The 18,310-nt window shown below is 41.4% G+C and overlaps 1 protein-coding gene across 2 annotated transcripts in view; it reads right to left on the reverse strand.

Annotated features, from left to right (window-relative positions):
* ift122 (intraflagellar transport 122 homolog (Chlamydomonas)) overlaps positions 1-18,310 on the reverse strand; it is a 95,215-nt gene that overhangs the window by 20,879 nt on the left and 56,026 nt on the right. For both annotated transcript variants that reach the window (XM_048606237.1, XM_048606238.1), the window contains exons 18-24: positions 15,558-15,724; positions 14,076-14,247; positions 13,072-13,174; positions 12,149-12,289; positions 11,428-11,525; positions 9,861-9,961; positions 4,043-4,208 (exon numbers count right to left, since the gene is read on the reverse strand). In XM_048606237.1, the coding sequence (XP_048462194.1) occupies positions 4,043-4,208; positions 9,861-9,961; positions 11,428-11,525; positions 12,149-12,289; positions 13,072-13,174; positions 14,076-14,247; positions 15,558-15,724 (948 nt within the window). The remainder of the gene's footprint in view (positions 1-4,042; positions 4,209-9,860; positions 9,962-11,427; positions 11,526-12,148; positions 12,290-13,071; positions 13,175-14,075; positions 14,248-15,557; positions 15,725-18,310) is intronic.

Genomic DNA, 18,310 nt, shown 5'->3' on the forward strand with positions numbered 1-18,310 from the left:
CATGAGGAACCTTGTCAAAGGCCTTACTGAAGTCCACGTAGACAACATCCACTGCCCTACCCTCATCGATCATCTTCGTCACTTCCTCACAAAACTCAATCAAGTTAGTGAGACATGACCTCCCCTTCACAAAACCATGTTGCCTCTTACTGATACGCCCATTTATCTCCCAGTGGGAGTAAATCTTATCTCGAAGAATCCTCTCCAATAATTTCCCTACCACTGACATAAGGCTCACTGGGCTGTAATTAGCTGGATTATCCCTGCCACCCTTCTTAAACAAAGGAACAACATTGGCTATTCTCCAATCCTCTGGGACCTCCCCTGTAGCCAGTGAGGATACAAAGATTTCTCTTAGGGCTGTTAAAGGCAAGAAACACACAAGAGAAAGAAACAAAGGAATGATTACTTGATGGTGGAGAACTTAAGTATTGCTGGAAAGAAGAAATATTCTGTTGAAGCTTTCTGTCTTGCACTCATCAGGGCAGAATTGCGAGAATGCCAAGGTTCAAAGGGAACAATCTATTCTACATGAGAAATAGGTGCTTGTGACTGGTCAGCAGCTTAACACTGATTGGTCAAAATGTTACCATAGAGAATGCTGAAGGAAATGATTGTACTTCATGCTTTTCATTAATTCAAAAAAGATGCCTGCAGACCCTGGTACCAGGATTTGAGTATACAGAACATCTAGCAAATGGAAATGAGCCACATTGCTACAGTGACGGCTACAAGAACATGGTCTCAAATCGGATTATCCAAACACCAGATAAACTGCCATGACATCCTTCAATTCTTATTTAATAAAGTAAAATCACACAATGGATTGTTCAGCTAGGTGCTGTGTTGTTGTGGGATGTTTTAGACGACCAATCTGCTCTACATGGTGGTCTTTTCCTACACGCCAAGTGATCTTGGACCCCACCAGACCAATCTCAGTCCCATGTGCCTGACCCAAAAACCAGTAAGTCAACAGTGACTTGGTCCCAAGGTTATTGGCTTTGAGACTCTATACCGGTAATTTTAAATGGTTATTTAGTGTAATATATTGCACGTTGGAGATTGTTTAGGGAGCGCTGGCTAATCAGGATCATATGTAACATTAGACATGATGTTCTCAGTTGTGCAAGCGCGGTCAGTACTCCTTAGTATAAAAAGCTGAAAGGATGTGCTGTTTAGAAACAAAAACATAGAAGTTAGGAGCACAAGAAGGCCATTCGGCCCTTCGAGCCTGCTCTGCCATTCTTCATGATCATAGCTGAACATCCAACTCAACAGCCTAATCCTGCTTTCTCCCCATAACCTTTGACCCCATTTGCCCCAAGTGCTATATCTAGATGCCTCTTGAATACTTTCAATGTTTCGGCATCAATTACTTCCTGTGGTAATGAATTCCACAGGCTGATCACTCTTTGGGTGAAGAAATGTCTCCTCATCTCTGTCCTAAATCGTATAGTCCGAGTCCTCGTACTGTGATCCCTGGTTCTGGACACACCCACCATCGGGAACATCCTACCTGCATCTACCCTGTCCAGTCCTGTTGGAATTTTATAACTGTCTATGAGATACCCCCTCATTCGTCTGAACTCTAGCGAAAACAATCCCAGCCTAGTCAATCTCTCCTCATACATCAGACTTGCCATCCTTGGAATCAGCCTGGTAAACCTTTGCAGCACTCCCTCAAAAGCAAGAGCATTCTTTCTCAGAAAAGGATACCAAAATATTCCAGGTGTGGCCTCGCCAAGGTCTTGTATAACTGCAACAACACATCCCTGCTCCTGTACTCAGAACCTCCCACAATGAAGGCCAACATACCATTTACCTTCTTTACCACCTGCTGCACCTGCATGCTTACCTTCAGCAACTGGTGCACAAGGACACCCAGGTCCTGCTGCACATTCCCCTGTTCCAATTTACAGTCAGTCATTCAGGTAGTAAACTGCCTTCTTGTTTTTGCTTCCCAAGTGAATAACCTCACATTTATCCAAATTATACTGCATCTGCCATTGATCTGCCTGCTCACTTAACCTGTCGGAATCACACTGAAGGATCTCTGCATCCTTGTCACAGTTCACCCTCCCATCCAACTTGGCATCATCTTCAAACTTGGGGATGTTACATTTCGTTCCCTCATCCAAATCATGAATATATATTATGAATAGCTGGGGTCCCACCACCGATCCCTGTGGCACCCCACTAGTTACTGCCTGCCAGTTTGAAAAGGAACCATTAATTCCTATGCTTGTTTCCTCTCTGCCAACCAGGTTCCTATCCATCTCAATGCACTTTCCGCAGTCCTATGCACTTTAATCTTGCACATTAACCTCATATGTGGGACTTTGTCAAATGCTTTCTGAAACTCCAAATATACCTCATGGACTGGCCATACGACCATAATACCATATGAACTGCAAAACTGGCACGTCACCAGCATTAAATTCAAATACCACATTATTTATGTGGGAAAGACAGAATGTAATTTTGGTTTGACACAACCCTGTTGGCAGAGAACATCACTGGAGTTATTATTACATAATTGCATCATAAAACACTAACGTCACTTATTTTGCAAATTTTGAGATACCTTGAGAAGTCACTGGGCATTTTTCAGGTCTGAAAGTGATGACCCTTGGCCCACTTGTGAGTATGCAAGAATTCTGAGTGCTCCAAGAATTACACTGACAACCAATTAGCATAATCAGTCAACGTCAGCATCTGACTCACTTATGATACTAGAAGTTACATATATTCATATGTAGGATCCCGACCTCTAAAAAGGGAAGGAAGTATATCAAGTTTTGTGCCTTTTTTAAATTAAGCAAAAATGCCAAGGGCAATAGTTCCTTGATGCATTCCCCATGCCTTTAGCTCATTGACTTGCCAATCAGCATCTGTTTCTCATAGAACATAAATCGTTGTTGCTTTTGAAATTTGGCATTCTTACATCTATCCTGATGAGTGTAAGCCAAAAATACTTGACAAAATGTCTCTTTTCTCAGCAATAAACAAAAAAATGAACAGGAGGGCAAAATGACACTAATGTCACTCAAAACATGTAAGGTGTCTCCCTTTTCCTGGGTGAGCATAAGTATTCTCAGTCCTTTTAGAGCTGAGAATACCTTCTAGAGCCTTATGCATTCTGTTAATTAGACTTTTTTCATTTCCTTTATGCTGTTTTAATTTAGTATTTCAATGTTCTACGTATAGTCTGATCTACAGGCTGGATTTACTGATTCTACACTTCCAACTGTGTTCTCCAAAGGAACTGCAGTTTGAAAAAAGGCCACCAATTGTTGCAGCCACTTCATTCAATCTATCTTCTGTCCCATGTGCCTCAGGCTGGCAGTATTGAATCAGTACCTTTACCTGTACTAATGTAAAAAAAGTTACTTTTCATTTCAATTTGTTTATTAAAATTATTTATTCTCTTTAAAATAATTTATTCACATACTTCTGATATCTCTGCATAGCATAGTATCTGGTACTTACAGAAAAATAGTTTATAAAAAATCATGGAATAATTCAACATAGACGGACACCACTCAGTCCATCATGCCTATGCTGGTTATTTGAAAGAGCTATCCAATTGATCCCATTCTCCCCCACTCTTTTCATATCATCAAACACATACTTTTCCAAGAACTTCCCTTTCGTTCCCTATCAGGCAATGTATTTCAGTGCATGACAATCGCTGCGTAAAAATTGTTTTCACAGGTCACTTCTGGTTTTATTGCCAATCAAAATCTGCCTCTACTAACCTTTCTACCACTTTAGTATAACGTTCTATTAATGTTATTGAAATCTTTCAAGGTTTTGAATGCCTTCATTAAATCACCCCTTAACCTACCCAGCTCCAACGGGAGCAAAGCATCTCTCCTCTGTCTCCAAGAGTCTTTTTTTATTCATGGGATGCAAACATTGCTGGCTGGTCAGTAATTATTGCCTGTCTCTAGATCTCCCTTGAGATTTCCTTTTTTCAATACAAAGTTCTATTTTTAATGCTTTGGTCCAATTGCAAGCAGTAGGTCTTTAAATTCCTCACCTCACTGTCATGGAATGGCTTAGATCGAATCGTCAGGCTACCTAGCCCAATGGACTTCTGGAACCTGGCAGGAATGCGAAGACCCTGTAGTTTGTCATAGGCATGCCGGGCCAGTTTGTATGCTCCCAGCGCCTTACTTTGTTTGGCTAGAGCATATAAAGTATTACTGCTAATAGTTAAGGAATCAAAGGTACAGTCATTTCTCATCAGAAACTCTATGGAACTGAAATTAGTCATTCTGCATAACATTAGTCATTGAAAAGTCAACACATCTGTATGAATGCACATTGTGATACCGAAAAATGTACTAATAGTAACTTTTATAAAGCCAGAGATAGTAGAAACTGCAGATGCTGGAGAATCTGAGATAGCAAGGTGTAGAGCTGGATGAACACAACAGGCCAAGCAGCATCAGAGGAGCAGGAAGGCTGACGTTTCGGGCCTAGACCCTTCTTCAGAAAATTTCATAAAGCCATATTCATTATTATTATCATACAGTGCGATTTCAACATACACAAATGAAGCTCCAATTAATCACGTGTGATTCAGGGCAAGCTTACCAATTGGATACAAAATTGGCTTTATGGTAGGAGACAGGGTGGTAGTGTAGGGTTGTTTTTCAGACTGGAGTCCTGTGATCAGTGGTGTTCCACAGGGATTGGTACTGGGTCCATTTTTGTTTGTCATTTATATAAATGATTTGGATGAGGATATAGGACGCATGGTTAGTAAATTTGCAGATGATACCAAAATTGGTGGTATAGTGGACAGTGAACAAGGTTATCTAAGATTATAAAGAGATTTTGATCAATTGGGCCAATAGGCTGAGAAGTGGCAGAAGGTGTTTAATTTGGATAAGTCTGTTATTGCATTTTGGCAATACAAAAAAGGACAGAACTTATACAATTAATGGCAGGGCCTGGCTAGTGTTGTAAAACAGAGACATCTAGGGGTTCAGGTACATAATTCTTGGAATTTACATCAGAAATAGACAGGGTGGTTAAGGTGGTGTTTAGCATGCTTGCCTTCATTGCTCAGGCCTTTCAGGACAGGAGTTGGGACATCATGTTGATGTTGTACAGGACATTGGTAAGGCCCCTTCTGGAGTACTGTGTCCAGTTCTGGTTACCCTGTGATAGGAAGGATATTATTAAACTGGAGTGGGTTCAGAAAAGATTTACCAAGTTATTGCCAGGAATAGATGGGGCTTTTTTCACTGCAGTGTAGGAGGCTGAGGCATGACCTTATTGAGGTTTATAAAATCATGAGGGCATAGATAAGGCGACCAGCAGAGGTCTTTTCCCTAGGGTCAGAGAATTCAAAACTAAGGGTCATATTTTTGAGGTGAGAGGAGAAACATTCAAAAGGGACATGAGGGGCAGCCTTTTAACACAGAGAGTGGTTCGTGTGTGGAATGAACGGTCAGAGAAAGTGGTGGATGCAGGTACAGTTACAATGTTTAAAAGACATTTTAGATAAGTACATGAATAGGAAAGGTTTGGAGTGATACGGGCCAAATGCAGCAGGTGAGGCTAGTTTAGTTTGGGAACATGGTCGACATGGGCTGGTTGAACAGAAAGGCCTGTTTCCATTCTGTATGACTGTGACTCTGTAATAGCCTAATGTAAAATGAATGCCCATTTTTAAAATTCATTTGAGAGATGCGGGCATTGCTGACTGGCCAGCATTTATCAGCCATCCCTAGATGCCCTTGAGAAGGTGGAGGTGAGCTGCCTTCTTGAACCACTGCAGTCCACCTGCTGTTCGGTGATCTACAATACCATTAGGGAGGGAATTCAGCAACAGTGAAGGAACAGCTATATATTTCTATGTCAGGATAGTGAGTGGCTTGGAGGGAAATTTGCATTTGGTGACATGCCCATGTATATCCTGCCCTCATCCTTCTCGACAGAAGTGGTTGTGGATTTGGAAGATGCTGTCTGAGGATCTTTGGTGAATTTCTACAGTGCAACTTGCAGATAGTACACACTGCTGTTACTGAGCGTCAGTGGTGGACGGAGTAGATACTTGATGATATAGTGCCAATCAAGTAGGTTGCTTTGTCCTGGATGCCCCCAGTGTGGTGTGCAGATGTTTTGTTACTATTCTAGGCAACATCATCAATGTGATCTCTAATCGAAGCGTTGGTGTTCTGTTCCATTCCGAATTTACATGATCCTCCTGGGTACACATAGAAATAGACCCCGTATACAGACCGCTGCTAAAAAAACAGAACAAGAAATGACAAGACCTATAACACCAGAGGATCATATAAATTCAGAACAGAGCAGAACACCAATACTTCAATTAGAGGTTGCCTAGAATGATAATGAAAAGTCTGCACACCATGGAACAACCGGCTCGGTGAGGTAACAAACAACTGCAGTGGAAATGCAGCCCTGTAGAAATCAGTGCTTCAAGGGCTGAGGAAGAAAGGAGAAAAGTGCCAAAATTGTGCCAGCGGTCTGTAACTGCAGGGGAGGCGATAGCCTAGTGGTATTATCACTGGACTATTAATCCAGAGACCCAGATAATGTTCTGGGGGCCCGAGTTTGAATCCCACCACGGCAGATGGTGGAATTTGAATTCAATAAAAATATCTGGAATTAATGATGAAAAACCCATCTGGTTCACTAATGTCCTTTAGGCAAAGAAACTGCCATCCTTACCTGATCCGACCTACATGTGACTCCAGACCCACAGCAATGTGGCTGATTCTGAACTGCCCTCTGGGCAATTAGGGATGGGCAATAAATGCTGCCTGGTCAACGACGCTCTCATCTCTTTAATGAATTTTTAAAAATTAACTGCCAGGAGTGTATTTAGAACTTAAACAAGAACAACAAATGAAAAGAGAATTCAGTCGAGTTCACACCTCAGGACAGGCTTCGTGGGCCTAAGGGCTTGTTCCATTTCTGCTCATTCTCACAGACAATTGAACTTTGATGAGTCTGCATCATTGACTCACAAATGAAGGGAAATGGCTTTTCTCTATCTCATCTATCAAAACTGCAATTAAATCTGCTCCAGGTTTGTTCTGGAGAAAATAGTCCAATTATTTGGAGTCTCTTCCCGTATAGTTTTCCAGCTCTGCCATCTTTTCAGTTCCTTTTTATTCATATGCCTGGTGTAGCAGTTATACTTAGATGTCAAGATTAACAAACATTCTTTGTGGCATCACAACCATGGCTATAGTGAATGCAGTGATTTTAATTTACTTTCCAGTACTGAACACACAATAGCCTGGATTCTCCACTGGCCAGGCAGTCATTATGCATGCCAACGCTGCAGAATCTCTACCATAGCTGACTCCAAAGGAATTGCCTAGGAAATTGAATATTCATTTGGGAAATTCCTCTACATCTGGAACTCTTCAGAAGTCTCATTTAAAATAGAGACTTCAGACAATTCTGACAAAGTTAAGTAAAATAGATACTCAGAAAACATTAGACTATTAAATACATAGTCTCACTCCTGAATAAGTATTCGACAGACCCCATACTTGCCTCACATGCCCCCAAATGCACATCTCTCAGACTTCCTACACCTCCCCAGATACTGACCCAACACCCCGAGCCTTGGAATCTGACAGACTCCCCGAGAGGCTGCCATTGCACCCCTTGGGATCCAACATATCCCCGGGACCTGACAACTCCGTTCTGCTCTGCTCCACACAGGATGCCCACTGCCACCGCACTTGAGCCAACACATCCCAGACCCACCAGATATGTTGTAAAAATTAATCTACTTCACAAATATCCTTTGGGGAAGGAAATCTGGCCTGAGATGTTGTAGAGTAGTTTATAAAACAAAAAGCCTCCAACAGATGAAAGTGTAGCTTGAAAGACAGTACAGAACACCATTCAGGGTGGCACAGTGGCTCAATGGTTAGCACTGCTGCCTCACAGCACCAGGGACCTGAGTTCAATTCCAATCTCAGGTGACTGTCTGTGTGGAGTTTGCACATTCTCCCCACAGTTTCCTCCCACAGTCCAAAGATGTGCAGGTTGGGTGGATTGGCCATGAGAAATTGTCCACAGTGTCGAGGGATGTGCAGGCTAGGTTGATTAGCCTAGGAAAATTCAGAGATGGGTGGGTTTGGGTGGGCTGCTCTTCGGAGCATGGGATGAATGGTCTGTGTCCACATTGTAGGAATTCCATGAATTTTATGAATCGAGTACAAAAGAGGGGGCTTCGGATTTTTGGAACATTGAGACTGGCTCGTGGAGAGATGGGAGTTCCTTGCGGCGCTCCTTTCGCTAGTGCTTTTAGAGAAGACATTAACTAACTTAGCAGAGATGTGGGTACCAAGAGATAATATTAAGACAGGAATATCAAGGTGCGAGAACACTAAAATAGGAATAACAATAGATGGAGTAACAGTACGGAAGAATGAAATAAAGTTGAAATCTGATTAATGTGCATGTTTGTAAATGCATGGAGTGCTGTAAGTACAAGACTGTTGAGGTACAGATGAGGGCTGTCATGTGGAAATATGATGTAGTGGCTGTAACCTGGCTCAAAGAAGGGTAGGACTAAGTGTTAAATATTCCTGGATACAAGTCTGTTAAGGAAAGGTAGGAACAAAATAGGCGGGGGGGGGGTGGGGGGAGGGGGGGAAGGGGGTGACAGTGGAGGCACTGGTTAAGGAGAGCTGGAGAAAGAGGATGTCCCACAGCATTCAAGGACCAAATTGACTTGGCTAGAGCTAAGGAACAAAAAGGATGCAAATTTTTTTTTCTGAAGAAGGGCCTAGGCCCGAAACGTCAGCCTTCCTGCTCCTCTGATGCTGCTTGGCCTGCTGTGTTCATCCAGCTCTACACCTTGTTATTGCAAATACACTGCTTGTTGTAGGCTATAGACTGCCGAAATTAGAAGGATGCAAAAGCCTCAGGTAGTTATAAGAGGAGGGGGAGGTTGTGGGAGGTGGAGACGGATCAATATAGATTGGAATAGTAGTAGTGTAAACAGCAGAGAGAGGCAAAAGTTCCCAGTGTGTGATCAGGAGTATGTTTCTAATTCAATGAGAAAGGATAAAGGTGGAAGTCACATGAGACCAGGTTATAGTTCAACAAGGTTTATTTGAAATCACAAGCTTTTGGAGTGCTGCTCCTTCATCATCATATTTGCACAAGACAGCCTGCACCTGTACCTCAACTTCACCCGGCAAAGGAGCAGCACTCCAAAAGCTTGTGATTTCAAATAAACCTGTTGGACTATAACCTGGTGCAGCGTGACTTCCGACTTTGTCCACCCCAGTCCAACACCGGCACCTCCACGTAATGAGAAAGGAGGCACTGCTAGTCCCAGTTCTTCTGAATGAGGCAGGTCAATTGGATCAAACATCTCTGGGAGAGCATATAGGGGACTGTGATCATTTATCAAACATTTAGGCTGACTATGGAAAGAACAAGAAACAATCCAAAGTAAAAATAATAATCTGGGGCAGTGGGGGAGGGGGTCAATTTCTTTAGGAAAGAACGTTGGTCTAATAACTTGGACACAGGTAAAAGGGCAAAGGTTGGCTGGAATACCTTAAGAGACATTCTGGGGAAGTCAAGATGTTGTCCCTTAAAAGGAGAAGGCAGGGGAAAAAATCCAGAGACTGCCGATGAAAGAGATAGGTTACAGTAGAACAACCAATACATCCTAATACTGGCTAACATCATTTGAACCTTTTTCAGTCTGATGAAAGGTCACTGAACTGTAACTTAAATGCTGTTTCTTCCTCCACATATGCCTTACCTGAGCAGTTTCTCCAGCATTTTCTGGTTTTTAGTCTCAGCTGTATGAAATAGCTTAGGTGACAAAAGGATACACTTTGGAGATGCCTAAAGGGGTTTCTTTGGTAAGATTATGAAGTAAAAATCTGGAGATGTTAAAAAGTGCTTCAGGTAAATGGGAACTAAAAGGTTCATCCTGCAAAGAAAATAAAATAAGATAAACTTTGGGTTTATATCCTGATTCATTATGTTATTATACCATGACATTCCTCATAATGGACCACTCAGAGAAAACCAGAATAAATGTAAATTACAATAAAGTGATATGTAAGGCATTAGAGGGTACACTGTTCAATTCAGTCAAATTAATTTGAAATGAAAATTATTTTTAAGCAGAATTAGTGTTCAAGTTTTGTTCCACGGGCTTACAGAATGCTGCCAAACACAGAAGGTTCTAAAGCTTTTAGGCAATGACTAGCTTTTCTAGTTACCTGGGTTACACGTTCTCACTGTCTACTTACTGTAAGGGCTCCGTTCCATTTCTCATCACTGCTCTGTTTTAATGATGCAACCTACTGTACCAACTTTTCTATGTATTTTTCTTCTTCTTCTTCATTTGCAGATCCCCTGACCCCGACCACTGTTGACAGGGCTCTCAACGGCTTCTGTCCTGTTTCCTGCTCTCACACTTTCCCCTTCCTTTTAGAATCAAGATAGGATTCCCCTTGTCCTTACCTTCAATCTACCAATTTCCATACTTATTTGATTATCCTTTCTTCTATCATTTCTTCCACTTCCAGGATGATTGTCTTGTTTGTCCTGCCCAAGTGTCTCACTTCACACTTATCCAGCTTGAATTCCATTTGCCACTGATCAACCCATCTGACCAGCCCATCTATATGCTCCTCGCTATTTACCACTCCACCAATTTTCATATCATCCGTTAACTTACTGCTCAACTCTCCTATATTCAAGTCTAAATAATTTATTTATACCAGGTTATTAGCCTTTAGTCCCATTTGGTCTGGCAGCATCTGTGGAAAGCAAAACAGAATTAATGCTTCAAGTCAGATATGGCTCTTCATCAAGAGGCAAATTGGACTCAAAATGTTAACACTGTTTCTCTCTTCACAGATGCTGCCAGATCTGCTAATTGTCTCCAGCATCTTCTGTTTTATATTTCCAGCATCCAGAGTATTTTGCTTTCATTTAGCCCTATTAGTCTGCCTAGTATACTACCTCTACTGTAACAATTGTTCTAAGTTCTTTCCTCCCTTTTGCTAAGGGATACCTTAATTACACAAATACCTTAATTGTTCAATATCTAATTAAAGGGTAGCAAGGTCCCTAGTGTGTCTTCGATCCTGTAGAGATACATGTTGCCACCTTGTTCCCTCTTACCGTCTGAGAAGCCACAGTGAAAGACAGTCTACTGAGGTGAAGCCAATTGCAAAACCACATTCTGATATACTTTACATGAAGGAATCAAATGCAGTGAGAATTTTAATGAGATTTGAGGATGTTCTTTTGCTCATCCTAAAAACACAAACCATCCACCTGATAAAATTGACTCATACAGTAAGCAATCCACTGACTGACTTAAATCTTGACAGATTTCAGAGAGAAGCTTGTTTTTGGAAAGCAATCTGAGCAGTTTCTCACCGTATATCTCTGGATTGAGTGGTATGCATGGTAGAGTTCCGCCAGGTGTTGGAAATGGTGAAACATTTTAAGCATCTCCTGTTGCTTCTCTGTATTCTCTGTTGAACATATGCAAAAGCAGTTAAAAATCATCTCGCCAAAGTAAATAAGAACAAACCAAATTTCACACAGATGTTCACTCCTAAAATTTACATCAGTAAGGGGCTAATAAGTCAAATTAACTCATCTGTTTGATATGCAAAGACTTTCACCTAATTCCTTATCAGTCTTCCCAGAAATATATCAAATTATTACTCAAAACAATTTAACCTGTGATAAACACTCTGGGCTTACTGGTGCAGCTAGAAGACCACATTGGGTGGTTTTCACAAAAGTTGGAAAACTTTCTCCTGGAATCAGCCCTCGATGAATACTTATATGAACTCAAAGTATTTCAAGGATTTCAAACAAATGTAATGCAGTCACATATAAAACAATGGATAACAAAAGGAAGACAAATGCAAGGAACAGGGCTCGTGAGCAAGTGATGGGACAGCCCCAGATCCTAAACCATTGTTTGATGGTGTCCATCAATGCAAGCTGCTCAAAAGGGGATGCCAGTCAGGGTCGATTCTGCAGTGTACATGCACTGTAACCATGGACCAACTGCTAGGTCGTGGAGTGGGGAGCATCACTATCCAGGCACTTCATATACAATATCCAAAATAAATAGTAGCCTTACCTCGAGCTATGTCCAGACACTGCATTGACAACATCCAATAATAATAGGCAGCATCATTGAAACGGCTTTCCAGAACTGCGTTGTGAGTCAGTTGTTCCAGAACCTTGACTGCCTCATCTTGCCGGCCAGCCTTGTGAAACGCTGGAAACAGCAGCAAAGGAATTCAAAGCAAACCTTTAACAATCTTTCATAATGTACATGTACCTAGAAAGCTGCTCATCACTGTCCTGAAAATTGTCAAGCTACAGCAAACTGGTCAGTGTCCTTGGTGCTGCATTAGGGCTGGCCCAGCAGGGCAGCAATGATTCCAGAGGTATATATCCACCACTATCTCCCTACTTATTTTGGACTTTGGTGCCTCCATATCATTGGGTGGGAAAGGTTTAACCTCAGGCTAGTTTACTTCTTTTTCTTCTTCCCATGGGAGCATTCTTGCAGTTATTTAGAGGATGATATTCTTTGTCTATCTCTCTTTTTCATTCAGCGGGCTGACCCTGACATAATCACCCACGTTTAAAAGAGGTGAACGAAAGGCAAAAGAAACTTGCAACTACATGTCCAATTGAGTAGAAGATCCACTCACATATGACCAAAAGGAAAATCTCCAGGTTTGTGGGACATTACACAATAATGTCACTCCCCATTTCCAGTCAGGTGCATTGGACAGCAAAAGCACAGTTAAGGTACTTCAGAGCCAATGACTTTAAGCTACATTTTTTTTGCATATTATTTCCTTGGTAAGCAAAATAATAATTTCCCACTTACAAAGTTACGTGGAAAAATCAAAGAATGTGCTCACAAACTATTATTTTATTCACAAAAGAAAAGACAGCTTCAACAATTCCAGATATGGATAATATCACTTCCCTTACCTAACATGAGTGAGCCCTGGCAATATCTGGCCAAGTTTAACAAATTCTCACCTTTTTGGGCTTCTTCAAATTGATCATTTTCCGCCAGCCACTGTGCATATGGCACATATACAGTGTCTTTGAACTCTGGGTGCCGAGCCACCAAAGCAAAGGCCTGAATAGAAACAAACAAACAGAAACAAACAGGAGGAACATGAACATGGTTCAACAGTCCACTCAAGGTTGCTAATCAGAAGTTGTCTGTCACTGAGGATTGGCCAAATTATTCGCTTGAAGTGGAAGAGGCATGAGAATGGGCAAGCAAGGGGGATTCTGAGGGTGTAAACAGGACTATAGCACAGATATAACTTGCCTCCAGTTAATGGAAGGAACATATACTAATGCCAATCATTGCATTTGGCCTGCTTAGATCCTGAACAAAACAGACAAAAGTGGAGAACTCCGTTAGTGTACCAATAATATGGAAAACATTGTTCTGGGGAAGACTATCGGTAGCTACATTGTAACTGAGTCCATGAAGAGTTCCTGTGATTAGTTACATTTTAAAACGTGCTTATGATTTCACTAGAAATACTGAACTGAGTAAATCTTCCTGAAACACATTTACAATGTTGCTACACCAAATGCCCAGAACAATATTTCCCCCAAAGTTCCTGAATGTGAGGTCTTGCAATGAGAGAGGTAGTATTTCAAATCCTAGCATCAACTGCCTGATGTAGATCAAACCAATGGGCAGTTTTGCTTTATGGCTCCAAACTTTGCAGAACCAGTTCAAGTCTGCACCCATGCTTTCACAATTTTTCAATTTTCTTAATACTTCACGATCCCTAATATTTCGTTAATGCTGCTATCTCTCTTCACCACATACAAACCCTGCCAGTGCTGAATTCCTGCACACAGTAATCATGTTTATTACTTGCTAGTTATATAAAAATCTGAAAAGTTACATCATCTATTAACAACTACAGTACGTAAACCTGTCCTTGCTATTACGTTAAGGCAGCACTTTTTCATGCCATTATTTCTCAGTAAGAACTGGTGGCAAACATCCTCACCTCCTCCCAGTGCCTGGTCTCTACATGCAGCAAGACCTGGGCCTCAAGGTCTCCCATTTTCATGTATGTCTCTGCGGCATATCCGGGATGCTGCAGCTTCTTTAAAAAATAGGCACACCTTGATAGGGGTTCCCGCTCAGCCTTGTCTAATTTACGAGCTACATCAATTAACCTGTGCAAGGAAAACAAAAGCTGTTCATTACAATTCAATGGAGTTTTGTCGCAAATATAGAAATGGAAATGTATATGTTCTTTCATGGCTTGATCTATAATTCTCCATATTGTTTCATGCTTAGGTTAGTGTGTGACTTGGTGACGAACTGTGTCATGCTCAGTGTATGTCTGTGTTGGTTTATTGTTTGGTCAGTGTGTATGTCTGTATTGGCTGGTGGCTTGGTCAATGTGTGTCTGTATTGGTTGGTAATTTAGTCAGTTTTGGTATACATCCTCAGATGTCGGTGAGATAGACTTTACAAAGTCAATTAATAAGGATGCATCTTTCACATTTCTGGTACCTACGTCAATGACAGATGGTTCATCCGATTGTATTCACACTACATCAATGGAAAAGGGCAGTACTAGTGAGTAAATACATTACTGGGACCCAAGGCACCAGTGAATTAAGGCTTTAATAGGGCATAAGTAAGGTCAGATCGCAGGACTGCTCTCTCATTAGAGAGATGATTGGCAGTGGTTAACCCAAGGGTCACCACCCAGGCAAGGGGAGAGGTTGAGAAGGAGGCTCCTTTATTGTAACCCTAGCCAGTGTGGGAACTGAATCCATGCTGTTAGCATCACATTGCATGGCAAACCAGCCACCCAGCCAACTTATTTAAGCTAAGTACATTGCAGGTCAGGTGTAGGATAGCTCCAGGAGGAAGCCATCATACTTTCAGTATAATAATTGAAGTACCAAGTGACTAAACTTAACAAGGTGTTAGATACAGGGATAATGGCATGAGTATTATATAACTGGTGATTTAGGGACTGAACCACAGGTGGCATTATGGGAACTACACCAGTGGTGTTTTGAGTACTACACAAAAGCTGTTTTGTTTCTTTTCAACTTATAAATGAGTATGTTACGGTTAATGATATTATTCTCTTACCATGTGTTCAAAATCTTTGAATTTCTATCATGACCAGATTGTTGGGATTATTCTATTTTATTTACATTCTTTTTTTAATAAAGTTCCGTTTTATTGTTAAAGCAAAATCTACAGCATCTACATGTACACTTACATGCCAGCAAGTGATCACTTCGCTAAAACCAAAATAATATTTTGCATCAAGACAGGTTCCCATCTGGGACCTGACTTGCCCAATAATAACACCAGCTGGGATCATAAAAGCAGTGCATGCCGCAATATTATCAATTTTATGTAATTACATTTTAAGAAAAAAAAGAGGGAATCCAGAAATCTCTTTTCTTCTCTCTTTCAGGTATACAAATGGCTATTTAAATCCATGTCACAGACTTACATATCAACCCAACCATGGTCCCCAATGATCTCAATTGCTTTTAGATGCTCTCCTGCAGACAGGTACATTTCTGCAGCTGCTTTTGGTTCATTGATGTTCCTGGCCCAGTCTGCTTGTTTAGTAATCAACATCTTTGTGTCCTTGGGATCACCTGAGCCAAGGAAATCCTGAGGAAATTGTGATAAAATGGATAATTAATATTTCCTCTGGTAAAGATCCAGAAAAGTTAAATTAAATTAAATCAGATATTCATTCACAGGCAGTATACCTGTAACTCCAGCTAGACAAGAAGGTTCTTCTATAAAATAATCAGGCTTCCTTTAACAAGCTATTAATTGGATCTAAACTACTTAATTTGACCTTCCTCTGGTCCATCTCTAACATTTGCCTTCTCTTCCTTGATTTCACTGTTTCCATTGGGTGTATAGACTGTCCAACACTATCCATTATAAGCCCACTGACTCCCAAAGTTATTTCAATTACACCTCCTCACTCCCTGCTTCCTGCAAGAATTCCATTCAATTCTCCTTGTGCCTTTGTCGCGTCTATTCTGTTTTGAGATGCTACCTTCCACTGGGCTGCCTCTGACATGACTGTCATTTTCCTCAACTGAGAATTCAGGTACTTCTGCCCTCACCCCTTCCCCTCCTTTCCAGAACAATGATAGGATCTATCTTGTCCTTACTTTCCACCCCACTAGTCTCTGCATTCAAAGGATCATCCTCCACCATATTCACCACCTCCAGCAGGATAGCACCATTAGACACATCTTCCCCTCCCCTCCACTGAAACTGTACCTAGGTCCATTCCTCCATCACTCTTAACGCTTCATACTCCCACATGGCACCCTCCCATGCACTCATGGAAGGTGGAACACTTGTCCATTCACCTCCTCCCTCCTCACTGTCCAAGGCCTCAAACCCAGGTGAGGTAGCATTTTGCTTGTGCTTCTTTCAATCTAGTCTACTGTATTTGCTACTCACAACAGCCTCCTTTACATTGGCGAGATCAAATACAGACTGGGTGACTACATTGCAGAGTACCCCCACCCTGTCTATAAGAATAATCCTGACCTCCCAGTTGTTTGCCATTTCAATAAACCACCTTGCTCCCTTGCTAACATTTCTGTCCTAGGCTTGCTGCAATGTTCCAATGAAGCACAATGCAAGCTCAAGGAAGAACATCAGAAATAGTAAGAACTGCAGATGCTGGAGTCAGACATAACACAGAGTGGAGCTGGAGGAACACAGCAGGCCAGGCAGCATCAGAGGAGCAGGAAAGTTGATGTTTCGGGTTGGGACCCTTCTTCTGAAGAATGGTCCCGACACGAAACATCAACCTTCCTGCTCCTCTGATGCTGCCTATCCTGCTATGTTCTTCCAGCTCCACACTGTGTTATTTCAAGGAAGAACATCTCATTTTCCACTTACGCACTTTTGGCCTTGAGGTCTCAATATTGAATTTAATAACTTCAGAAACTGACCACATTATGTCTGTTCTCCATTTCTCTTACATTCTCTACCCCCAACCCCATAGTCTTGACTTGTTTACACCTTGTTTATTTTGCACTTATTGAAGAGGACCAATTCTTTCCTCCTTTCACAGTTTAACTTACACCCATTTCTCATCTTTTTTTTCTCTACTATTAACAACTCCTATGTTTTTTGCACTGGGCTTCGATGCCATTTGCCCTGTTGCTGTTCTGACTTTGTCAAAAATATATTTTAAAAAAAAACTTTCTAACACCTTTCAATTCTGAAGAAATCATACCAGGCTTGAAACATTAACTCTGTTTCTCTTTCCACAGTTGCTGCCAGACCTGCTGACTTTCTTCAGTATTTTCTATGTTACTTAATTTGCTAATCCTTTCCTTTTTTAACTGATTTGGTAGGGCAGTGATGACAGTGGCAAGGCCATATCAATTGCGTACTTTTGTTGCCTTAAGATCATCATGATTTAAATTAGTATAAATGGTTACATAGAACAGATAAAAGATATCAATTCCCTACAATGAAGGATATGGCCAAGTCATCTGGTCCTCACAACAAATCAGAAGCTTTAATGGTCATTTTGCTCTTGGTGTCAGACCAAACTCATTGAATTAAATTTCACAACTTACTAAAACAGGTTTTAAACTCAAGGTCTCTAGTGGTGCTTGGGTAGAACCAGAATCATCAACATATTTATCCCAAGTTCACTGTTGTCTAATAATGGAGATTTTAAGTGACTATAAAACATGCAAAATTGCTCTACAGACAATTTTTTCTTGTTTCCTTTCCCTCCCTGTCAGGAGTGACCAGGCCTCAGCTCTGTACAACAGAGAACAGGAACGAATCAGATCCAGGGAAGGTGCCAGCTTCACATTGTTCCAGAGTATACACTCTGGTGTTCAAACCTAGGTGATTGTGACTATGGCATGTCATGTTGAGCTCACCCTCCTCCTCTCCAGCTCCTAGTTGCTTAAACTCCTCATGCAGTCATGCCAGAATGTTGACTTAGCAGAGAACATTAAAATCAAATTACAACAACAGAAATTGCTGGACAAACGCAGCAGGTCTTGGAGATAGCAAGAACTACAGATGCTGGAGTCAGCGTCAATTACAGTGTGGAGCTGGAGGAACACAGCAGGTCAGGCAGCATCAGAAGAGCAGGAGAGTCAACGTTGGCTCTCAAACTCAGCAGGTCTGACAGCATCTATGGAGAGAGAAAGAGTTAATATTTTGAGTCCAACATAACTGTCATTCAAAAGAAGA

This window comes from Rhincodon typus, chromosome 16 (assembly GCF_021869965.1).
Source record: "Rhincodon typus isolate 14 chromosome 16, sRhiTyp1.1, whole genome shotgun sequence".
NCBI lineage: Eukaryota > Metazoa > Chordata > Chondrichthyes > Orectolobiformes > Rhincodontidae > Rhincodon > Rhincodon typus.